This window comes from Hemicordylus capensis, chromosome 7 (genome assembly GCF_027244095.1).
Source record: "Hemicordylus capensis ecotype Gifberg chromosome 7, rHemCap1.1.pri, whole genome shotgun sequence".
NCBI classification, from domain to species: Eukaryota; Metazoa; Chordata; class Lepidosauria; order Squamata; family Cordylidae; genus Hemicordylus; species Hemicordylus capensis.
The window spans coordinates 10463104-10489151 of record NC_069663.1 but is presented as its reverse complement, the minus strand read 5'-3'; the positions used below and the strand labels follow the sequence as shown (position 1 = coordinate 10489151).

Genomic DNA, 26048 nt, shown 5'->3' with positions numbered 1-26048 from the left:
TGCTGCAGATAGATGCCCAAATCATCATCACACATTAATGAGCCTTCCATGTGAACTGACTCCCATTTGGAAGTTTGGTGGAATCGGAGGTTTTCCATTAGTTTATGCTAACAGGTATTCCTTGGGGTTGTGACCTATTTGGATGATGTGGCCTCATATGACAAACAACTCACTGAGTGACTTGGAGAAGTTCTAAAGAAATGCGATCTATCAGGCATCATGGTCAAGAGAGAGGAATGTCAACTGGGATTTTCCAGTATCACCATTCTAGGATACCAACAGTATTCCCTTGATTATTCAAGGCCCTTCAAGGCCCAGTCTCTTCCTTGCTCCTGGGCTTCTGCTGGCATCACAAAGTTGCAGAATTCTTTACCCTTCCACCATGGGAGCCCTGCCTGGGTGTTCGGTTTCCATGCTCCCCACTCCAAGGATTGGAGGAGTGGCTTGGCCTGGTTACATGAAATGGTAAACAGGATGTTTTCATTCTAGAACTATGTGGAAACTTGAAGGAACCTGAATAACCTTACACTTATTATTATTTTTCAGGGGAAATCATCTGCTCCTGTTCAAAACACATGGGGATAGTCCATTCCTACCTCTCCCTCACTCATAGTGCAATCTTGCTGGGAATCGTTGATCAACACCGATAAATATGTACTTGAAAACTGCTGCTTAAGTTGAGCAGTTGGTACTGTATGACTATGTTTTTCTGCCTCCTCAGCATTACTAGTGTGATCAAACACTCATTGGGCCCATCAGGAAGGATCCAGTGCTAACCCAAGGTATTTTGGTTCCTCGGGTGGACAATTTAAATGGCACCCCCTCCCACACACACACCCCTAATCAATATGAGGTAATATGAGGGGATGGAGCTGTAACTCAGTGGTAGAGCACATCTGCTTGCATGCAGAAGGCCCAGGTTTCAATCCCTGGCAGCATCTCCAGGTAGGGCTGGGAAACCCTGAAACCCTGGAGAGCTATTCCCAGTAAATGTGGAGCAGTGGTTCCCAAACTGGGAGCCTCCAGATGTTGCTGAACTACAGCTCTCCCCACCCACAATGAATTGTAGTTGGGGCTGATGGGAGTTGTAGTTCAACAACATCTGGAGAGGCTCCCAGTTTGGGAACCACTGGTATAGACAATACTGAGCTAGCCTCACAGTAAACCCGCCTGCTGTGTGAAAAACGCCCACAAGAGTCAAGGGAAAAACATGAATAATGCCACAGGATGTATGCAGGAGATCATGCTGCTGTCCATCAATTCCACCATAATATGAATGCCCGCTGACCCTAACCATCCGGAAGCTGGTGGAGATCTCCATCTTGGAAAACTCCAGTAGGGGATGGTAAGAACTCCCCTTTTACAAGACAGCTTGTGCCAGAAACAGCAAGCCATTTTGTTTAGTGGAGTGTATCCTTGGTTTTGTAAGTGTGAGGAGGGGTCCACAAGAGGTGCAAGTTTCACTCCCTGAGAAGTGTGACTGTTTACTGCCACATGGCTTCCGTTTCTTTGTCCTGGAAGACACTGAGGTGGTAGGGGAGAAAAATAATATAGATCCCTGGAAATCTACTTCCCCAGCTTCGAACAGATTGTCCTCAGACCTTGTTTACAGACCTCTCTCAGGAGAGGCGATTGCTCACCGCCTTCATGTGACAGCATGTCAGCCCTCTAGGAAACACGACCCTCTTCCCAACTCATTCTGCCAGGCAAGGCACATGTGACTCCCAGATAAAATATAAATAGACAAGCAGAGCTGTTGCAGACAAAGTCCAGAAAGCCCAAGGGTTGCCCGTCAGAGCCGACCTACCAAGCACCCTTCTGCAGCCCAGCCGGTCTCCGAATAGAAGAACAAAAGACATTTTCTGCAGCTTCCTCCGGCTACTAAGGATATAGTCTGGAAGGACCGAACAGGGCCATGGATTATCAGCCCAGCATCATCCGGGACACTAACCCCATGGAAAATCTGGAGAAGCAGTTGATCTGCCCCATCTGCCTGGAGATGTTCGCCAAACCTGTGGTGATCTTGCCCTGCCAGCATAATCTTTGCAGGAAGTGCGCCAATGATGTCTTTCAGGTCAGTGTGCATTCCAAGGATGTCCAAAGTTGGGAATTGTGGCTGTGTTTTGCTAATAACCGAATGGCTAATGTGGGTGGGGTGGGGTGCTTAGAGGAAAGAGGCAGAATATTTGTGACGGGACTGACGGTTGGTATTCGAATGCCAGGTTGCCACAAGATGAAAACAAGAAGGTGTTTCCACAAAGATTCAAACGGGCTTTTCCTTTAACTGGTCCATAATGCAAATTTAAATGATTTTCAGCCGATCCTATTCATGTACCTGAGATGCAAGTCCTGCTGCATTCAAAGGAACTTACTCCCAAGGAAGTGTGCATAAGACAGAAGCCCCTGACTTATACTCAAATGTGTATTATTAGGTATCTAGCAAGGGATCCATACAGATGAATTGGTTTAACCAGTTATCTGCAGATAGAACTGTGCGTCCTAATTTATAACAGGGGTATGCAACCCTGGCTCTCCAGCTGCCTTTAAACTACAACTCCCATCATACTCAGCCACAATAAATTGTGGCTGGGGATTATGGGATTTGTAATTCAGCAGCAGCTGGAGAGCCAGGGTTGCCTAACCCTGGAATAGAATAAAATAGATCTATATAACTTTTGTATCGAATCCATAATTATCTTTTATACTGAACAAAGGTTGTCATCATGGTGTTATCTTCTCTGCTCCAAAGTTATGGCCACTGCATTTTATGTACAAAAAGTGAAACATCAACTTGAGCAACAGTCATTCTTGACCTCCAGTACCTGAATCTCGATTGGAAAACCAGGGGTCCCCAGATGTTGTTGGCGTCAACATAGGAACGTAGGAAGCTGCCATATACTGAGTCAGACCATTAGTCCATCTAGCTCAGTATTGCCTACACAGACTGGCAGCGGCTTCTCCAAGGTTGCAGGCAGGAATCTCTCCCAGCCCTATCTTGGAGATGCTGCCAGGGAGGGAATTTGAAACCTTCTGCTCTTCCCAGAGTGGCTCCATCCTCTGACGGGAATATCTTACAGGGCTCACACGTTCAGTCTCCCATTCATATGCAACCAGGACAGACCCTGCTTAGCTAAGGGGACAAGTCATGCTTGCTACCACAAGACCAGCTCTCCATTGGCCTTGTGGCTGGGGATGATGGGAGTTGTAGTCCAACAACGCCTGGGGAGCCAAATAGTAGACTTGTAGTAGACCACAAATGTATCTTTAGACAAAGGGACCAGTTCACTTCCCCAGTAGAAACTCTGGCCAGGCACCAGCTGATAAGATTGCTGGTCGCTCAAGAGGCCACTTGCTTTTGACGCAGGCTGCTATGTTGATAGTGGCTGCTCAACTACCAAGGCAACAAAACAAAGAGAGGCAGGAGGGAAAGCCCAGGGGGAGAGAAACTGGATTCTGTGTGGCTGGGACCAAGCTCAAAGTTTTCCAAAGACCTTATGATTTGGCAGGCAGTGGGGGAGGCAGAGAGGTGCTTATTGAAATTTAAACCAGACCTGTCATTGATGGTTTATAGCTGTGGTCCGCTTCCCATGCATTGATTTCCTGCATAGATATAGTTTCTATCTGGGAAAACCCACATGTGCACCATGCCATGTGACAAAAGCACATGTGCCACTGCTACACATGGTTTTTCTATATGGAAGTGCATCCACATGAAGACTGTTTCAGCTCCCAATCAGGACCAATGAGGAGCAGGTTAGGAAATACCTGGCTATCTTAAATGGATTCATGTCTTCAAGCCTACATGAACCGCATCCCAGAGGACTAAAATAAATTGCTGAAGTACTCTCAGAAACACAGTCTTTCATCTCTGAGAAATTCTCAAGAATGGGAGACAAGACTGGGGATAGGCTCTTCAAAAAAGGGTGGAGGAGGGTCCAGGAAACTACAGATCTGTTAGTCTAACTTTGATACCAGAGAAGATGCTAGAACAGATTATAAAGCAGTCCATCTGTAAGCATCTTAGTAGCAGCCAGCATCAATTTGTCAAGAATACATCCTGATTAGATAAGACTAATTTTAACTCTCTCTTTTTTAATCAAGTTAGTAGTGGAATGGATTGTGGCAATGCAGTAGATGTAATTTGTCTCAGTTTCAGCAAAACATTTGACAATGTTCCCCATGAAAGTTTGGTTAACACATTGATCAAATGAGAATCCAATGATAATATTGTCAGGTGGATTCACAACTGCTTGGGAAACAGTACCCATAGGGCGCTCATCAATGGCTCCTCATCAAACTGGAAGGAAGTTTCAAGTGAGGTGACACTAAGTTCTGTCCTGGGCCGAGGACAATTCAAATTTTGTATCAATGATCAAGTCAAAAGAGACCAATACAAAGTTCTGCATTTATATTATATTATTTCTTGTTTACAGAGTCAGACAGGTGTTATTGACTGGTTTGTTTTATCCAGATATCGAGTCCTTCCCAAGGACCTGGGATGGCTGAATTTTATTATCAATATTGTTGTTGTTGTTATTATTATAGATATCGTCGTATAATATAGGCTGTTCCCAGTAAAGTTGCTTTTTATCATCATCATCATCATCATCATCATCATCATCATCATCATCATCATCACATAAAAAGAGGGCAATGCCCCAGAGGGCAAAACTAATGGACTTAAAGTGCATGAGGGTACATTTTGGTTGAACATTAGGAGAAACTTCTCAGCAGTTAGAGAGGTTGAAAAATGGCACCAATTACATACAGCTCTGTCGGGGATGCTCTAGCTCTGGATTTTCCTAGACTGAGCAGGGAGATTGGACTAGATGGCCTGCAAGTTCTGCTCCAACTCTATGCTTTCATGAAGTCTATGATTCTATGATCTGATGGGTCAGGGAAGGGCAAACTTGGCCTTCCAGCTGTTGTAGAACTACAACTCCCACAATCCTCAGCTGCAATGGCCAATAGCGATTATGGGAGTTGTAGGCCAACATCTGCAGGAGGGGCGAAGTGGTGCAGCCCTGCCCTAGGCATTGCTTTCGGAAATGGAGTGTTATGTTATTTTCCTATTGGGGTTAGCCAGTCTAGATGGGTTATATTCATGGCAAAAGGCTGTTTTGACTTAGCAAAGGGGACAATTCATGCTTGCGACCACAAGGCCAACTCTCCTTTGTGATTGTGAAACAGAGCAGCCATAGTCAGAAGGAGATACTAGGAACAAATATCATGAAATGGCCATCAACTTGATGGCCTGCTTGTGCAACTTCAGAAGCATTTCAATTTTGTTTATCTTTACTGTATTTCAGCTTTAAAACAAACAAACCAAAGAAAATATAAATAACCACACAAATAGTTACATAATCAAAAAATAAAAAGAACATAAAAGAGAGAGAGAGAAGGAGAAATACAAATGTGTGTGGGGGGGAACCCCTCAATCATTTACATAATATATAAATCATTTCAATTTTAATAAGGGGGGGATCTTCCATGGATATATCTTTTAAAACAGTTCATTAAAATTAGTCCAGAATGCTGAAATTTCCTCCTCTCTACCATTCCTTCGAAAGACAACCAGTTTGAATGAAGAAAGAAGCATTTAAATGGCTGCTGTTGGAAATCAAATTGTTTCCAGGACTGGGTCTCATACAAGATGGCAGTTCTAATGGGCAGCACCCAGACGAAACTTCCGCTCAGTCACAGAAGTATAGATTGTTTGTACAAGAGGGACTACTAAGTAAATTACCGTCTTTACCTGAATAACAGACAATAATGAATTTAAAATGACTCCCTTAGAAAATACAGGTTAAATACAGGTTTTATCTGTATTGACCCAAAAGGAGAGGACTCTGCATTTAAGATGACCCCCCAATTTCTAACATCAAAGAACTTGGGAGCGGGGAACCTAGTCTTGGATTCAGGTAGTTATGGTACTCTGGTGTGATTTGTTTGTTTATTTTTATGAAGCTACTAATCTTTGTCTTTCTGCTGTTGGTGGTATTTGTAGGCTGCTAACCCTTATTGGCAAAGTCGGGGAACTAACATATCCGGGGGACGATTCCGCTGCCCCTCCTGCCGCCATGAAGTCATCTTGGACCGTCACGGGGTCTATGGCCTCCAAAGAAATCTACTGGTGGAGAACATCATTGATATTTACAAGCAGGAATATTCCAGGTATGCATTACTACACCCTTCTTATCTTCGTCGGGGAAAGCATTAGCCAGTCTTTGAGAAGGAATGACCTGGGTGTAGCATATCCTCTGAAAATCTCCATGGGACGGCATCCTATAATCCAGAAGTTCCCAATCTTGGGTCCTGGGATGTTGTTGGACTACAACTCCCATAATCCCTAGCCACAATGGCCAAGGCCAACAACATCGGGGGACCCACGCTTGGGAATCCCTGCATAACTAATTAAATATCTTTTATCCCAGATAGAGGGATGAGTCCATAGAGGGTGATGAACTTGCGATCTGAAAGGGTAACAGCTAGGGTCACCAGCTGACTAAAATTTTAGCTAGGGCAGGCTTTCTCTTGTGTGCCTTTAACTTCAGCTTGATTTGTAGAAATCAGCAGGGGAAGTTTTTTTAGGGCACGGTGATAGACATTATAATCTGCTAATGTCTTCAGATCAAGCTGCTATTAAAAGCACAGCTATTGTGTCTGGCTGAAAAGTTGGCATCCTTGCTGATGGGTGGAAATTCAGACCGTGAGCACTGCCCAGCTCTAGTCAAAGGAAGGAACTGCAATCAGCCCAGAAACCTCTCAACAACAATAGGCCAGAATAAGTCACATGGTACCAGGGCTGGCCCTAGGGGTTTGGGTGTCCTAGGTAAAGTCTGACTCCAGCGCCCTCCTCCCCAGCCAAGAAGAGTCACAAACTGCTCATTGACAGGGTGGAATGACCAGCCCATGCCAATGACCAGCAAATAATGAGGCCACGTTGGCTTGACGTTAAAGTGGAAGAGAGTTCCCAATCTATTATGGGGGCAAAACTCTAACACTTCAGAGATGAAGATACTGCAGTTAATTTGAAAATCCAGTCGGAGACCATTTCTTTTTTTTGGAAATGAATGCTGTGGCAGGCAATTTATATTCAAGGGAGGGATGCAGCTTATAAGACTAGTTGTTTATTGGGAGCTGAGGTGCAATGAGCAGACGACAGCACATTTTGGGGTGTAGAATGTGCCAGTGATTTGGGGAGCAGGGTGCAGGATCACATATTGCATTCTTATTGTATTTCAGAGGTGCAATACAAAAGCAAGAGGGAGGGAGGGAGAATAATTGGTAGAGCTATCTTGTTCTGTCACTGTTCATGCACCCACCCCCAGGAAAGGCAGCCACCTTCTCGATCAGGGTTTCTCAATGTGTGGGTCCCCAGATGTTATTGGACTTCAGTTCCCATAATCCCCAGCCCCAGTGGCTTTTGGTTGGGAATTATGGGAGTTGAAGTCCAATTACATCTGGGGACCCACACGTTGAGAATCCCTGTTCTAGATCCTAGGTCTGCCTAGTGCAGGGATTCTCAGCGTTGGGTCCTTAGAGGTTATTGGACTTCAACTCCCATAATCCCCAGCCCCAGTGGCCTTTGGTTGGGGATTATGGGAGTTGAAGTCCAATATCATCTGGGGACCCGACGCTGAGAATCCCTGGCCTAGTGGATGAAGCAGCCCTGCAAGGTACTTTCTGACCTTTATAAAAACTTCCAGGTGAGGCTGCTCAATGGCTGAAGCAGTAATGAGACAGTGCTATCATGTTATTTGAGCAAGGCTATCTTTGCCTTGCTGCTTTTTCTTCTCAGTGTTGAACAAGATGTGTGCTTCCTCCCTCACACAATGCACCATGCAGGGGTTCTCACATTTGGGTCTCCAGATTTTGGACTACAACTCCCATCACCCCCAGCCAAAGTGTCTGGGGATGAAGGGAATTTGTAGTCCAACGACATCTGGGTACCCAGGTCTGAGAGCCCCTGGCATAATAGCTTCCTGGACTGCACTGCTACAAGAAGTGGAGATGGCCACTAGTTTAGATGGCTTTAAAAGAGAATTAGACCGATTCATGAAGGAAGAGAGAGATTTCTGTCCACAACTATGACTTTTTATTGCCATATGGAAACTCTATGTTCAAGGACAGTAAACTTCTGAATGTCAGATAAGAAGAAACATGTTTCATTCATGCCTGACATAAATCTCCAGAAACATTAGGCTCATCTCTGTTGGCAACACAACGCTAAATGAGATCAGATCAGATTTTTATTTACAGCCTTAGACCACCAAAACAAATCCCGTACAAATACAATAGAGTACAATGCTGTCATAAATTAGATCAACTTTTCATGCAGTCTAGCAGTTTCCCTTATGTTCTTAACTCATCCCATATCTAGTATACCATTAAGTATGATGATGATGATGATGATGATGATGATGATGATGGCAATGCCATGACATCTGATCATGAAAATATCCTACCAAAAAAAGAAAGAAAAAAGAACCTGCACACAGTCACACAAATCCTTTCGCAGTGTGGTCTGGGAAATTTCACACTCCAAATCTGAGCGGCTTAGAGAGGTATCTGGATATAGAAGTGTAGATGCTGGAGATATTTGGGGGGGGTGTCATAAATTATATCCAGACTGAAGGAGGAGCATTGGCTTCCCAAAATAAAAGCAATGGATCTGCATGGAGTGAACTGTCTTCTTGGCCACGCTGCCACGCACAGAAGCAAGATCTAAACATAACCTCAGCAGGAAGGTTAATATTAGAGATGAGGCAGGATTCAGTCCAATATCTACTGTACAAAAAGGTGTTGAGGTTCTAGTCTCCCTTCCCCTCACATGAAATACATAACACATCTGATGACTCTCATGGAACTGGACTGTTTTATGTCCATGGTATCACAAAGGAGTTGGGTTGTGGATGGAGAGTGAGACATCTGCAGCCAGGTGAACAGCTGCTTCAGTCCAGCACACTTATCATCAGGGTGGCCCTTCCATGAGGCAAAATGAGGCAGTTGCCTCAAGCAGCAGATTATTAGGGTACCAGCAGGGTGACAAAGTGCCCCTACTGCCCTTGTTACCTCATATATCTTGCACCACCACTGCTTGAAAAGAAGGATGGGGCTAAAGATGGGAAGGCCTGTTTTCTTTCAGGTTTCCCCCAGGTTTGTTTTTTTCCAGGCCTTCACCTAGGTGGGGCAGCATTTGCCAGCATGCCTCAGGCACACAAAGGGAAGTCTCCTGGGCCTGCCACCAGAGGTGCAACTAGGTAATTTTGAAGCCTGGATCTAAAGGCCTTTGAAGGAGAGGAGAGCTGGTCTTGTGGTAGCAACCATGACTTGTCCCCCTAGCTAAGCAGGGTCCTCCCTGGTTGCATTTGAATGGGAGACAACATGTGAGCACAGTAAAATATTCCCTTCAGGGAATGGAGCTGCTCTGGGAATAGCAAAGGTTCCAAGTTCCCTCCCTGGCAGCATCTCCAAGATAAGGCTGAGAGAGATTCCTGCCTGCAACCTTGGAGAAGCCTCTGCCAGTCTGTGAAGATAATACTGAGCTAGATAGACCAGTGGTCTGACTCAGTATATGGCAGGACCCTGTGTTCCTATGTTTCTATCCAGATCACTGACCATGGCTATAACTGCTTAGCGTCCAGAACACTACAGTGGCAATATTCTCAAACCACTAGGTCCCAAAGAGAAGCAAAACATATTGTATTTTTCCCTTTGGGTGAGGCATGCAGCTAGGGACAGAGAAGCAAGCTTAGGGAATATCTTACAGTGCTCACACATCAAGTCTCCCATTCATATGCATCCAGGGTGGACCCTGCTTAGCTTAGGGGACAAGTCATGCTGCTACCACAACAGTAGCTCTCCTCTCGAGGAGAGACCCATGGGAACCCCCGAGAATGTATAAAATTTCACAAAATGTTTATCTTGTGTTCTCTCTAGCCGGCCCCTGAAGAAGGGAAACCATCCAATGTGTAAAGAACATGAAGACGAGAAAATCAATATCTATTGCTTGACCTGTGAGGTACCCACCTGCTCCATGTGCAAAGTCTTCGGAGCTCACAAAGACTGCGAAGTAGCACCCCTTCAAAGCGTCTTTCAGGGGCAAAAGGTACACACCAAGCCCTAGCTTTCAGCTAGTTACCCCAACCATGGTTTTCCAACATTCTGTCTTCAGCAAAACCTTTCCTCCCAATGACTGGCCTGTTGAGGGACCCCTAAGCATCTGCCATGAACCCCCTGGGTGTTGCAAAGGGTCAGGTTCTGGGGTCATGTTATATGAGCATTGTCAGTGATCATCTACTAAGCATCATCTGGACTGGACTGGCTCCCTCCTATCCAACAGCTGTACCCAGCTGCTGAATGAGGCAGGAAGAAAAGTCCTTGGATCCAGCTGCTATTTAGCAGATAAGCAAGGACAGAGCCTCTGATCTTGGTTTTAATTTATGCATGACTGGCAAACAGGAGTATGCACAACTCCTGAATTAGGGTAGGAACCCCCTTCTATCCAAATTATGATCGTGTGAACTGCCCTAGTATGTTTTCAAGAGGCATGACGGGGTCCTCCCCCAAAAACCACCTTTCACGTTAAATGTAATAGGTTTTCATCTTTCTTCTTTACAGAATGATCCCAACCCATCAGTGATCACGTCATGAATCTGATATCATAGTGCCCATAATGGGATTTTGCTGTGTAACAAAAACATCGAGCATTTGAAAGCTGTTGATGTGCACTCATTCAGAATGGGCGGTGGGGAGGGAAAGCATTGCCATTGGCATGGAAAATAGCACATGGACACATATTTTGTCACCTTTTAGGGCCCTCAAACTGCCAAAGAGACCACATTCTTTGAGTGGTGCAGAAATATGAATTTCCGCCTCTTATTTCTAATTGGCAAGCTATTTTTCAGAGGAATTTGTTCACCACCATCACTGATCTTCGCATTAAGGGACCCCTAGTTAGCTTCTGAGGAGCAAGCATGACTTGTCTCCCTAGCTAAGCAGGGTCTTTCCTGGTTGCATTTGAATGGGTGACCACATGTGAGCACTGTAAGATATTCCCTTCTGGGAATGGAGCCACTCTGGGAAGAGCAGAAGCTTCCAAGCTCCCTCCCAGGCATCTCCAAGATAGGACTGAGAAAGATTCCTGCCTGGAACCTTGGAGAAGCCGTTGCCAGTCTGTGTAGACAATACTGAGCTAGATAGACCATGGTCTGACTCGGTATACGGCAGCTTCCTATGTTCCTATGAGCCCCACAGGTCCCCAGGACACAGTTCAAAAGCCAATTGCATTAGGACAAAAGAGGACCATCCGTTGTTATGAAACGATGGCATGTGCCCAGATGTGCCTGCAGCAGGGCAAAGGGTTCTCTTCCTTGACCTTAGAGGGTTCACATCTAGTTACTCAGAATGCAGGTGGAGTCACAGAGCGGGAGGGAGTTGGGCTGCCAGGCAGTTGGAGACGTGAGGATATGCTGTGCTGGGTCTTTCAGGAATAGCCTAAAACACAGCTGGTACGGATACACAGATGACTACAGTCCCCAAGCAGTCACTGGCAGTTTATTTTTAGAATTATATTTTAGGAGTCATGCAACAGTGGAGAACCCCTAGGAAGGGCATCAATTCCCAAGGGAGCAGCTGTGAAGAGAGCTTGCTGGGTGGAAGGCTTTCCCTGGCCATCTTGGATGGGGTCCATGGGTTCATCTCCCAGCTTTTATCCCATAAAATAATTGGGGATTAGGAACAAAGGAAATATAAGAAGCTGCTGGATATGGAGTCAGACCATTGGTCCATCTAGCTCAGTATTCTCTACACTGACTGGCAGCAGCTCTTCAAGGCTCCACGCAGGAGCCTTTCTCTGTCCTACCTGGAGATGCTGCCAGGGAGTGAACCTGGAATCTTCTGCATGCAAGCATGCCAATGCTTTACCACTGAGCTAGTCCAATCCCCTAAGGGGACTATCTTACAGGGTTCACATGTAGTCACTCATGCAAAGGTGAACCAAGGCAGACCCTGCTTAGCAAAGGAGATAATTCATGCTTGCTTCCACAAGACCAGTTTGTTTGTTTATTAATTAAATGATTTAATATACCGCCCAATCCACAGACTCATGGCGTTGTACAAAACAAAAATAGCATCCGAGATTTAAATATATTTATTTATTTAAAATATTTCTATACCGCCCAAAACTTGCATCTCTGGGCGGTTTACAATTAAAATAATTTAAAACATCAAATCAATCAATCAATCAATCAATCAATCAATCAATCCGGGTGAAACCCACAAGTTCGGGGGGCTTGGCAACTCTACGTTTCTGATTGATAGTCTTCCACGGTGAAAGACCCAGCCTCTTTGCGTCAAACCTAGAACTGTTCTCCTTGTCAGCTGATTTGGACTTTCTGTTCCTGCCATCATTCTTCCTCCTCACCCTTCTCTAAAGGAGAACCACTGCTCCCCCTCTCACTTGGAGGAATGAAGCCTATGAATTCAACTCTATTTTTATCGTCTTCCCTCACAGACCGAGCTGACCAATTGCATCTCCATGTTGGTGGCAGGGAATGACAGAGTACAGACTATCATCAACCAGCTGGAAGAGTCGTGCAAAACCACAGAGGTGAGGAATGCAACAAATGGCTGAGCTCTTCGAAATGCGAGTGGCGGAAGGGAAACTCAACCCCGAGCAATGGCTGATGCAGGGGCTGGATGCAGGCTTGGAGGGTGGTGTGGACACACACATGTCTGCGTTTCAGTGGCTTCCTCCTTCCAAATCTGGGCATCTAAACCAGGGGAGAGGCCAGCTGCATTTTAACAAAGGAGCCAGCAGGGAACAGCCACTAGGGTGGGGCAGCACAGGCAGCTGGATGCTAAAACCCCAGATTTAGATTTGCATTAAGGGTATAATGAGCCATCTTCTACTCAGGAAGGATTGTCCCTCAATAGTGGGAAATCAGCATGTGGGAAATCCAAATTATTATTCCACAGTTAGTTATAAATGGATGTAATGCTATCCTAGCTAGTGTGGTCTAGTGGTTAGAGAGCTGCACTAGATTGGGGAGACCTGAGTTCAAATCCCCATTCAGCTCCATGGGTGACTCTGGCCAGTCACTTCTCTCTCTCTCAGCCTAACCTGCTTTATATCCTGCAAGTAAATAACAACAACAACAACAACAACAACAGAGAAATAAATATCTGTGCCCAAGGCACTTTATGCAGAATAAAAAGACCCAAAGAGTCTCACAGTTTAAAAACAGACAATCTCCCTTCCCCAAGATAGGGCTGAGAGAGATTCCTGCCTGCAACCTTGGAGAAGCTGCTGCCAGTCTGTGAAGACAATACTGAGCTAGATAGACCAGTGGTCTGACTCAGTATATGGCAGCTTCCTATGATCCTAATCAAGGAAGGCCAGGCAAGGCAAGGCAAGCGCAGGACAGACAAGGCAAGGCAGGGGAAACAGGGTAAGAATATGCAATTATTTTATGTACAGAGATACTTAAGCTTAGTGTCTGTCAGCATCATATCGGCAATATGGGGTTGGACCAAAAGGCTTCAAGGAAAAGATGGGTTTCAGGGAGGGGTTTGAAGGAACTAAAAAGGAAGGAATAGGAAAAGGAAATCAAGAGAAGGTGGGAATCAAGGATATAAAATATTTTAAAACCCATCTTTTTACTCAGGCTTTTTAGCTTCTTAAATAATGTATAGGTTTTTAGTTCTGTGATTGGTTTTTAAATTGTTAGTTTTTAATCGTTTTTATGTGTTTTTATATGTGTTTTTAACTGTTTTATCATTGTGAACCGCCCAGAGACACGAGTGTGGGACGGTATAAAAGTGTAATAAACAAACAAACAAACAAACAAACAAAATGCAGCTAAGGGTTCTCAAACTTGGATCCTCAGTAGGAGTGCCATGTCCCCCAGAATTTAGGGTAGCCCCAGATTTTGGCTCCTCTACCCGGCTGCTAAATTCTACCCGGATTTACGCAGATTTCAAACGCGCTGCCCGGATTGCCCGGATTTTACTCTGGATCCAATCACATGGGAGGGCAGAGGAGGAGGGGAAAGTATACAAACCTGTCAAATAAATAAATGTATAAATGCAAATTAGCTGCCACATATTTTGCATAACATGCAAATTAGGCCACCTGGATTTGGGAAGCTTGAATATGGCAACCCTAGTCCCCAGATGTTGTTGGACTACAACTCCCATCACCAAAGCTGCTGTGACTGGGTATGATGAGAGTTGTAGTCTAGCAACATCGAAGGACCCAAGTTTGAGAACCCTTGGCTCTGGTCAAAAGCAGCCCGAAACAGTAGCAGTGAAATGAAAGAGTCTGTGATTGGTCTTCTCAGTGGGGACACCTGGACTTTTGAGTATATTGCAGGGCTGCACAACTTTAGCCCTCCTGGGACTTTTATGCACAGCAGGTTTTACCTCGAGTTTATGGGGAGGCTTTACTGCGAACTCGAAGGTGTCCCAAAAAACCACTGCAAATTGTGGATTTTTTTTACCCTGGAAATAAATCAGATTATACTAACATGCAGTGAAAAACCTGAATTGTGTGTGAACTGCTCCCCAATAACTCGCAGGGATTTCAGGGTAAATTTGGCTATGTGAATGCACCCCTCCATTCCGGAGGAGGAGATGCGAGTTAAAGGGCTCCAAAGTCCCCATGTGAAAAGCTTCTGGGCGATTCTGGGCCAGCCTCTTCTCTCTCAGCCTAAGTTAGGGATGTTCACGGAACTGCGGTGGGGAGGCTTGAAGGCGGCGGGGGTGGTGCTTTAAGAGCGGGGGAGGGTGCACTTACCCCTCCTGCTGCTTCCCCCCCCCCGCCGCCAGTGTCTATTGTTTGAATAGCTCATTGGGGCGGCAGCGTACCTCCCTGCCGCTTCGTTGCCGTTTCCCAATATGACTGGAAGTCGCCGATGTGCCTACGCATGCTGGTATGTGTGCAGGTGCATCAGCGACTTCCGGTCATATCCGGAAAACGGAGGCAACGGGGCGGCAGGGAAGTATGCTGCCACCCCGATGGGCCAGTCAAACAATGGACACCAGTGGGGGGAAAGCAGCTGAAGGCGTAAGTGCACCCTCCCCCGCTCTTAAAGCAAGACACCGCCCGCCTCTGCCGTCGAACCGGCGGAACTGCCGGTTCTTCAAACCGGTTCCATAAAGGGCCTCCGAACCGGTTCCGAACCGGTTCCATAAAGGGCCTCCGAACTGGTTCTGTGCACATCCCTAGCCTAAATTCTCTCACAGGGGAAGTTGTAAGAATAAATATAACCACTGTACACCATTTTGGTCTCCTTGGAGGAAGAGCGGGATAGAAATGTGAAAATAAAACAAATAAATAAAACGATTGCTCGCCCTAGGATCGTTTTTGGGATGCTAGTGCAGGATTTTTAAAAAGTTTAAACAAACAAACAAATATTTGGCCCTGTACGAAATCACCTCACCTTCTTTCCTTCCACTCATTCCCCGGCAGGAGAATAGCCAGCGGGTGAAGCAGGCCCTGTGCACGAAGTTTGAAGCCCTCATCGCTGTCCTGGAAGAGAAGAGGAGTGAGCTGCTAGAGCGGGTCTCCAAGGAGCAGGGAGAGAAGGTGGGGTTTATGCAGAACCTCGTCCAGCAGTACAAATTGCAGCTGGAGACGTCAGCCAAGCTGGTGGAGTCGGCCATTCAGTCCATGGAGGAGGAGGCTGGGGCTGCTTTCCTCATGGTGAGTCAGGCCTCTTTCTGGCAGGGATAGTCCAGGGGTTCTCCATCTTCTCTCTATAGCCACCCCTGGGCTTTGGGATATGCCCTCTGCTGGTGCAAAAGGTGCTTCATCTCTGGCGGCTTTCTTTTTTTATTTCCTTGCGGCTGACGAGAGGAAGTACTGTTTCACATAGCGCATAATTACTCTGTGGAATTCTGTGGAACAGGATGTGGTGATGGCCACCAGCTTGGATGGCTTTAAAGGCAAATAAATGGAGGACAAGTCTATCATTGGCTACTAGTCCTGATGGTTATAGGCTACCTCCAGGTTCAGAGGCAGGATGTCTCCGGATACCAGTTGCAGGAGAGCAATGTTGCTGGGGATGATGGGCATTGTAGTCCAGCAACACTGGGGACTCAAGTTTGAGAACCCCTAGACTAAATGCATGGATCGTCCAACTCAGTATAATGCAGCTTGGCATATTCAGTCCCCCTGGCACTGTGAGAGTCTAATTTGAGTGAAAGTACCCTTGAATGGTCCAAGTAAAACCAGAGATGTGGCTACTGACCAACTTTTAATTAAACTGGCTTTATCTTCTAATTTCTCTCTCTCTTTCTTTCGGTTTCTTTTTTCAGAGTGCCAAGCAGCTCATTAAAACGTAAGTCCTGGAACTTATCCCCCGATCCCGCAAACGGCAGCCTCAGTATTATTAAGTTATTCTCACTGAACACAATGTCATAATAGGAGACCCTCCCAGGCTGAAATCTTAAATGCAAATTATCCTTTTCAAAGCTGACCAGATTTTTTAAAAAAACACACAAAACTTGCAGTACCCCAATTAACAGAAAGCCAGGGTCAGATTCATCATTATACTCAATGTGCTATAGACCTTGGCCCAATTGGACACATCTTGTTACGGTGTGATTTGGGGGCACTTTGGTGAGCCCTCTGACCACTTAGGGAAGGAGAGCCGGTCTTGTGGTAGTGAGCATGAATGGTCACCTTTACTAAGCAGGGACTGCTTTGGTTAGCATTTGGATGGGAGACTACATGTGAGCGCTGCAAGATATTCCCCTTAGAGGAGGGGGCTGTAACTCAGTGGCAGAATATCTGCTTTGCATGAAGACGGTCCCCTTGACTCCCTGGCAGCATCTCCAGGTAGGGCTGGGAGAGACTCCTGCCTGAAACCTCAGAGAGCTGCTGCAGGTCAGTGCAGACAATACTAAGCTAGATGGACCAAGGGTCTGACTCGATGTAAGGCAGCTTCCTATGTTCCTGTGTCTCCTTTCATGTATCAGAGGAACACAAGATGTGTTCTGAGCCTTGCCATGAAGCAAGACAACCTCCTGGTGAGGGATATCTTGCACTAGGTTTTCCCCAGGAAAGCTGGTCTTGTGGTAGCAAGCATGACTTGTTCCCTTAGCTAAGCAGGGTCCACCCTGGTTGCATATGAATGGGGGACTAGAAGTGTGAGCACTGTAAGATATTCCCCTCAGGGGATGGAGCTGCTCTGGGAAGAGCAGAAGGTTCCAAGTTCCCTCCCTGGCTTCTCCAAGATAGGGCTTAGCCTTAGAGAGATTCCTGTCTGCAACCTTGGAGAAGCCGCTGCCAGTCTGTGAAGACAATACTGACCTAGATAGACCAATGGTCTGACTCAGTATATGGCAGTTTCCTATGTTTCCCTCGCCTAAATATGCACCCATCCTTCATTGGCTTTGCAATATCTTGCCTATTTGTTACTATCACTAACCTAACAAAATGCACCCATCCTGAAAGTGCAACTACCTGAGGATACCCACCTCTGAAGCCAGCCATGCACCCCCATTATTACAGGTGGGGTGCATGCTGTGGGACGCTTTATATTTTATTGGGACCCCAAATGGGTGAATTAACTCTGCCTGCACGGCAAAGTTACAGCTCATGAAACTTTAGGTTGTACCTACATTCAGATGATGTGTGTGTACACTTGTACTTGGTTTTGTGTGAATGACTGTACCTGCATTCATTTTAAAAGTTAGACTTGGGTCCAGGCCTCCTAAAATGTAGAATACAGATAGAAAGTGTACTCCTGTACCTGCATCACTGTATCTGTACCTGTATCAGCTTAACATGTGAACAACTGTATCTGCGTACATATCTGTACTTGTGTATGCTGTACACTCATTGTACAAGTATTGAACATAACGTGTGAATTTGTCTTACAATGCCCCCCACCCTCATTATACCCTTAACTTCCCACCAGCATCACTATCAAATTCCAGAACTGTGTGTCAGAGACAAGTCAAGTGACAGTTTAGGGGAGACATCAGTCCCTTCTAACCCCATTTTGGAGTGATGTCCGTGCCCTTTTATCCCACTCCTCTTTTGCTGGTCTGGATGTTATGGTGCCTGTTTTGAGAAACAACAGCAAGAGGAAGCTAAATCCTTTCCCAATCTGTTCCCTTCCTAGAATTGTGGATGCCTCAAAGGGTGCTCAACTGGAGAAGATTGAGCCAGGTTTTGAAAGCATGGACTATTTCACCATAGACCTTGAACCCATCACTGAAGCCTTGAGAGAGATTGACTTTGAAGGAGGTAAGATAACTTGGCACCCTTTCTTTGTGAGAAATCATCATTTGAACTTTACATTATTAGGGGAACTAGGCTCATTAACTACTGTAAAAAAAAACTCCTTTGATCTTCCTATCTATGTTATCAATGAACTGATCAATGCTTCCATTCTGATGAAAAAATGACTGCCAGAGATGGCAATCTGGAGGCTGTCAGGGAACCTGGCTCAGTCAATGCCTGGGAGCTACTTTGTTTTTGCCATGGGAACCTTGGGAGGTACCAGCACAAAATAGCAGATTAGGTGCAGCCAGTCACAAAATGGCGGCTTGCACAAAAATGTATGTCAGGGCTGCACATAACTTCAGCCCTCCAGCTGTTTTGGGACAACAACTCCCATAATTCCCAGCCACAGTGGCCAATAGGCAGGGGTCATGGGAGTTGTAGGCCATCTTCAGGAGGGCCAAAGTTGTGCAGCCTTGATGTACATCAACAGACAGAGTAAGGGATTTCAACATCAAAACTGCTGAATTCCAGGAGCATTTCGCTTCTGAACTCAAGGGGAACAGGAGAGGCTGCTTTGTGGGGGAAGATGATGGTGAGAAAACAAAAGCAAGAGCACCCAAGGAGAGAGAGATGAAACAAGGCAGGGCCATACGACTATTCAGCCCGCCAATCAGATTTGCAGTATTGGCTGGAAGGGAAGGTAGGGGAAAATACCGGGGAAGTGAGTTGAGATAAGCCAGTGGGTCTGATCAGTATTTCCTGAGCTACCTAATGCCCACCCCGGCTTAGACCAAGGAAAAAGATGATACAAATATATGTAACCAACAGTAACGTGAAAACTCCTGTGATATACCATTGTGTACATCAATCCATTGTACATCAACTATCAAAGATTAGTGGCCAGATATCAGATTTTGAAAACAAATATAACCTGGTGTCAAATGCAGATGTTGAATACTCAGCAAATGCTCAACAAATATTTAGGCATGCAGAGAAACAAATGCTTGATATCAGTATTAATGGTGAAGAATGCAGGGAGCAAATTCATTTCAGCTCTGATTGACTCTTTATGAAGCAATGGAGAGCAGAGCTGGTCTTGTGGTAGCAAGCATGACTTTTCAGTTTAGCTAAGCAGGTTCTGCCCTGGTTGCATATGGAATGGAGACTAGAAATGTGAGGACTGTAAGATATTCCCCTTAGGGGATGGAGCTACTCTGGGAAGAGCAGAAGGTTTCAAGTTTCCTCCCTGGCTTCTCCAAGATAGGGCTGAGAGAGATTCCTGCCTGCAACCTTGGAGAAGCCGCTGCCAGTCTATGAAGACAGTACTGAGCTAGATGGACCTCTGGTCTGACTCAGTATATGGCAGCTTCCTATGTTCCAATGTTCCTAATTTCAGGCCATAAACCACTTTGGTGTGGGTTCACACTAATGTCAGTAACCCACATTAAACCTAGATTCAAATGACTGTGTGAACCAGGCCACTATATTGCAGGAATCTATACTGTAGTACATGATTTGTATTAATGACTATACGTGCGTTCATTTTAAAAGTGAACTTGGGTACCGGCCCCTCAAGTACGTGGTACAGATAGGAAGTGCATTGCTGTATCTGTGTTCAACTAGTAAATAAATGTACTTGTGTAGAGATCTGTATCTGTATACACTGTACACGTGTATGAGTGTTCAACATAATACAAGGCTGCACACCTTCTGCAGATCTTGGATTACAATGCCCACCATTTATTTTATTTTTTTATTTTTACATTTTAATACCGCCTTTCGTTAAAAGAAAACCCCAAGGCGGTTTACAAAAATTAAAAACATACAGCAAAAAAGCAGTAAAAACATCAAGCTAAAAACAAGCATAAAAACAAGACAACAGATAAAAACACACAAGAACAGCAGTAAAAGACGATTATGTAAAAGCCTGGGTAAAAAGCCAAGTCTTTAAAAGCTTTCTAAAAGCTGTGATGGAGTCCGAGGAACGAATGGCCACCGGGAGAGCATTCCAGAGTCTAGGGGCAGCAACAGAGAAGGCCCTGTCCCGAGTGCACGACAGCTGGGCCTCCCTCATTTTCGGCACCCGGAGCAGGGCCCCCTCAGATGTCCTAGTCAAGCGGGCAGCAACCCTTGGGAGCAGGCGGTCCCTCAGATACCCCGGGCCCAAACTGTTTAGGGCTTTAAAGGTCAAAACCAGCACCTTGAATTGGACTCGGAAACAAACCGGCAGCCAGTGCAGTGCACCATCCCTGACTATCGGCCACTATGGCTGGAAATGATGGGGGATGTAGTTCAAAAATAGCTGCAGGGCTGAAGTTGTGCAGCCCTGAATGTCTGAATAGGGCTGTACAGTCTAAAGGAGCTTGCTCTGTACACAGAAAGTACTATAGTGCATGATTTTTGCTTTGCAAATCAACTATGTTTGTTTACACAACTGTTGCCACGCCACCTGTAAACAAACATAGTTTGTTTTGCAAAGCAAAAATCATGCACTATAGTACTTTCTGTATACAGAGCAAGCTCCTTTAGACATCAAAGACTTCCTAAGGACCCAAAGTTCATTACAGTATTGTAGTTTTTAAATTTAACCTCCGATATTGGAATGATCCCTAAAGAAAAGTCGCTCCTGAGTTTTAAAAAAAAGGTACTAGAAGGAGTTAAACTTCCTGAACTATTTTTTTCCTTCCTTCTAAGATGAGGAAGATGAAGAAAGAAATGAAGAAGAAGAAACAGAAGAAGAGGACACTCAAGCTGGGAAAGTAGAAGGTATGTATAAAAATATAGCAAGCTTTAGGAAGGTAAAGAGAGATGACTGTCAAGAAAGCTATTAGGCTTTTTACAGGACTGACAACTGGGTAGGATAAGCAGCCTACCCACCTTTGGGCATGTATGCACTGATCTTTGGTTATCTGTCAGCAAAAACCTAGGTACAGGAGGAGGAGGAGGAAGTGATCATGTGGTTGGCGGAAGCAGCATCCAACGGTGCTGCCCTACCCAGCACTTTTGCCAAGCATATTATCAAGGGTGAAGGAAATGCTCTTGGAACCTACACCTGCCTTCCACACAGTAATCCCTGTTCCCTCTAATTTTTTTCATCAGTGAGCGGAATGAGTTTTGTTCTGGGTGGCAGTATCAAGGCAGTGTGCACACATGTGCATTATTATGCACCACTATGATTACAAAATACACACACACACAGCCCATAAATATGGAAGGAAAGAAATGTATTTTACAATTCTATTCTGTTTATAAAATTGGATTTTTACTTTTTTCTGCTTCACATTTAATTCTAATAAAAACAAAGCAGAATTTAAAACAAAGCCTTTTTAAAAAGTGTTACCATATAAGACTATCATGCATTCAGACTGTCATATACTTAGATAAGAATGTCATGCATTTAGCTTAGCATCACAACAACCTGAACAATACTTATACAAACAGTTGTTTAAAAGTGCAAACTGCACTTTTTAAAAAAAGCAATAATACTGGCTGAAAAGGGACTGGCTCATTCATGAGCAGCAATGCACTGATTGAGTTTACTATGGTACTACAATTTGAGCACCACACACTTGAGGTTAAAGCCCCACCCAACACACTTAATTGCACAGAATCCTGGGTGGGAAGGTTTCAGGAATCCCTGCAGTGAGGCAGGATCTCCCTGGATCCACAAAGTGGCTCAGATAGTTCAAGCGACAGCTTGGGGACAGTTAGCAAGTCCCTCCATGATTTGGGGGGAAAGATTTGTAATAGACAGGAGAGAGAGGGAAATGCAGAAGTGGAGAGAACGCAGATTTGCAAACTCTTCTGTTGGACCTGTAACTAACTAAAAACCAGCAGCGAGAGGCACACAGCCTTGCTACAGCAAAATGCTTGGCTTTAGATAACACGACTTCTAAATTCTAAATTCCTCAAATGAAGACTTCACGGATATAGGACTTTCTTTCACATAAAATGTCCCGAGGGGTCTTTCCTGAATCTATAGGAATCTATAGCTTCTATTGGTGACGCAAGTAAGTAAAGTGCTTGGCCCATTAAAGGAACGTACAGGCATAGTCCTCTGAACAGATGATCTGGAAACTCCAGTGGTACTGAAAGCTGCTTCATTTACAGTACTTAAGGCTGCAGTCCTGTGCACATCTACTTTGGGAGTAAGCCCACTTAAAGCTACTCTTAACCAGTTTTTAGTCTGTAATTTGGGGCAATAGTTTCCAGAGAGATAAAGAACATGGTCTGTACACACACACACACACACACACACACACACACACACACACACACACACACGTCCTTCTAGGTACAGTGGTCCCTTGACTTACGTATTTAATCCATTCCGAACGCACGTTCGGAGGTCGAAATTTTCGTAAGTCGAAGAGCGCACCATGGAAGTCTGGAAACATTCGTAAGTCGAGGAAACCGCATCTAAAAATTCGTAGGTCGAGTAAGCTGAATCTAAACCGGCAACTACTTCCGGTCTTTTTTGTCGCTCGTAACTCGAAAACATCGGATGTCGAGTAGTTCGTAGGTCGAGGGATTACTGTACACTGCTTTCCTTTCCAGTTCCCACCCCACGCACCTCCCTCTACAGTACACACACACACACACACACACACACACACACACACACACACACACACAGAGTGTCTTGTCCCCTCTCCTCCTCAGCACTCCTGTGACCTCCACTTCTGACTCCTTTGGGGGGCATACGCGCAGCCATGCACCATAGAGGGAACAGCCCCCTCCTCCTACCTAGGTTTTTGCTGACAGATGGCCAAAGATCGGGAACACACATACAGCTCCTTGTCCTACCCGGTCTCTCATTGTAAGAACCAGCCAATTAATGAGATTGTTCCGGGTATCTGTACTCTTGTCAGATTTGGGGCCAGGATGTCATATTGCCTACACCACAGGGATGCCACTGAAAATATAACACTAATCTAGTGTTATAGCATTATAATACTAGCAGTTTAATTTTTGATCCCTTCCCGAATTATTCAGAGCATGGAATTTGCCTTTTTCACAGCTGCTGTACAATGGGTCAACGTTTTCATTGAGCTATCCACCACGACCCCAAGATCTCTTTGCTGGTTAGTCACCAACAGCTCAGGTGCCATCAGTGCTTTTATCAAAATTGTGATTCTTTCACTGGAGGGATGCCATGCCGCGTTCTCCCCTTCTCCATCAGAATTTGTAGGAATTATCCCGTGATGTGGCATTATTGTGTTGTGAGCTTCCCTTCAGTCGTTTCATTGGCGGCGGCTGGTGAAGGCAAGGAAACTTACAGGATGATCTCCTGTTACAGATTAGGGCTGGTTCTTACAATCACGCTAATATGGGCTCTGAGGGAATCCATGGTACATGCACTCCCGCAGAGCACTTATGAGAACTCAGAAATCTCCCCCACACCCTGATTGGCAAGGGTGACTTACAAGCAGCCCACTTCTCCAAGCCCACTTCAGTTCTAAGATTACTGATGTGGGCTTCATGTGGGTTTGGTGCATTGCCAATCAGGGTTCAGGGGAAAGTTCACACAACTGCTCTGCGGGAACATGCATGCCACAGAGATCTCTAGATCCCTGTGGACTCAAGATTGGTGTGATCGTGAGAACCAGCCCATATGGTGCTTTTGATGACATCTCCATGGCTCTAAAGGATCTATTACTTCTTGGGCTGCTCCTCTGTAGTAGGGCTGTTCTCATAATAATGAATGGGGTAGGACGCACCTCCTACCCTAGTTTGGGACCCGCGTGCATTCCTGTTTACCCGTTGTCTGTCAGTTAGAAACAAAGTTGGAAGCACCCTCAGTGATCAGCAGCAGCTGATTCCTACCCAGCAGCTGTACCCAGGACTTTAACAAGGTAGGGCCAAAAAAGCCCTCTGAGTCAGCTGCTGCTTAGCACACGATCACTGGCAGCACTTCGGAACTTGTTTTTAACTCACAATCAAACGGGAGTGTGTACAGTTTCCAAACCTCCTACCCTATTCATAGAGGCTGTTCACACAATCAAAAATCGGGTAAGACAGGTTTGGGAGCTGTGTGCGCTCCCAATTTTCATTTGTGTGGGACCAAATAACTGGGTAGGAGGAGGGAGAAGTGATTGGGAGGCTGGGTGGGACAGCTTTTCCTCCTACCTTGGTCAAATGCTGGGTATGAAAGCTGGGTAGGACAGTGCTGTCCTACCCAGCTCCTGCCTTCAACACTCTGAGACTCTACACACGATCCGTGTGTAGAGCCTGCAGGGCTTCTGTGAGGAGAGTGGGCTTGACCCACTCTCCCTGCAGATGATCCAGCGCCGAGCCCTGGGTAGCCAGATCAGCTGTCCACACAACTACCAGCTGTGTCATGGAGCCGGTAGGGGCAGCAGGGATCGGGGACAGCCTGGCCCCCAGAAGTCCCAGCACGAGTGTGTGGGGCATCCCGGGGAGACCCCCGAGGCCGGGGGGTTTGTTGGCGCTCCCCAGTTGGGGGTCTCCTCGTGAGTCACCATGGTGCGGAGCCGCACCGTGGCAACTCACGATCGCCAAGACAGGGTTAGCAGAGCACTTGCTCTGCTAACCTTGTTTAAAGGGGGGGGGGTAACCTTACTGAGGTTGGCTGCTGGGAGCCGTGCAGCTCCTGTGGCAGGAAAGTGGGCTTGGATCCCTTAGCCTGCTTTGCCGTGGCCATGAGAATTGCCTCAGTCACTTTCCCCTCCTCCTACCTAGTGGTTTTCTCCCACACAACTGAAAATTGGGAGCATGCCCAGCTCTTCCTACCCAGTTTTTGGTTGTGTGAACAGCTTCATAAGCATGAGAACAGCCCTTGTCTCTGGATGGGTTGCTGAGATAGGTGAACATTGATCAAACCCTAAAAACCTTTCCTTGTGTTCTGAATCTGATTAGCCCCCATGAGCCCTAGAAACGTTCTGGCTTACAGTATTTGTTTTATCAGATAGATGATTGTGACAATTACAGTTATTACCTATAAGGGTCGATGTTTTCATTGAGGAGGGGGAGGTCTATTAGCAGCTAGTGTAAACATGATGTATGCATTTTATTGCATGACAAAATTTATTAATGTGTTCTGAAATGCCTTTGGCTGCTTCAGATAATCCCATGTATGTGATTCTTATCCTGGCTGGAGCCATAACTTCTACCTAAGTGTTCCCCATCCTGTATCCTAAATTGGTTTCACTTATATGTCTTTTCCCTCTTTTGATTCCAGGCCCTCAGTAACAAAGAAGGAAAATGAATTCCAAGGAGACTCTCCATATACAGATGGGAAAGATTTGGGGAAGAGGACGATGGAGTTGGGTGGGGAGGAAACCCAAGCTGAATGCCCAGAAAGGAGCAGGGCAAAGTCCCAGCTGAAGAAGAGCCAAGGGGAATGCAGCGTTCTTGGCAACTCAAAAAGAAAACTTGCACAAAGACACTTTTATACATGGGTGCAAAATGGAACCTTTCATACATTTTTTATGTTGTTGTTTTCGTACATCATTGTGATGGCACTTGAATTTTTTGTAATGAAAAATAAGCTTTATTTTCTTTCATATTTTGCTTCAGGGCACCTTTCCGCAAACTGAAGCATGTTGATTCTAGGAATTAGTGAAAGCATGCCTTTGCACCATGTAGAGCACAAGGGATAGCGAAAGGTTTAGTGTTAGATGCCAGCAGACAAACATGTAAATTAGTAAACTTTTTGATCTAGCAAAAGGGATCTGATAAAGGGATCTGAAGATTCTCTGCCTCAGTGCTGTAGCTGAATTAAATGATGTCTGTTGATTTCTGTTGTATATTGTTACAATAAAATAAATTCCAGTTTTATCTTGAA

The 26048-nt window shown here is 45.5% G+C and overlaps 1 protein-coding gene across 1 annotated transcript; it reads left to right on the top strand.

The window, feature by feature from the left end:
• The first annotated feature begins 1748 nt into the window (after positions 1 to 1748).
• Positions 1749 to 26048, top strand: TRIM63 (tripartite motif containing 63). Its single transcript, XM_053268528.1, has 9 exons — positions 1749 to 2074; positions 6008 to 6174; positions 9943 to 10111; positions 12518 to 12613; positions 15476 to 15709; positions 16324 to 16346; positions 18138 to 18262; positions 20936 to 21007; positions 25443 to 26048. The coding sequence occupies exons 1-9, from the start codon at positions 1916 to 1918 to the stop codon at positions 25451 to 25453; spliced, it is 1056 nt and encodes a 351-aa protein (XP_053124503.1). The 5' UTR covers positions 1749 to 1915; the 3' UTR covers positions 25454 to 26048.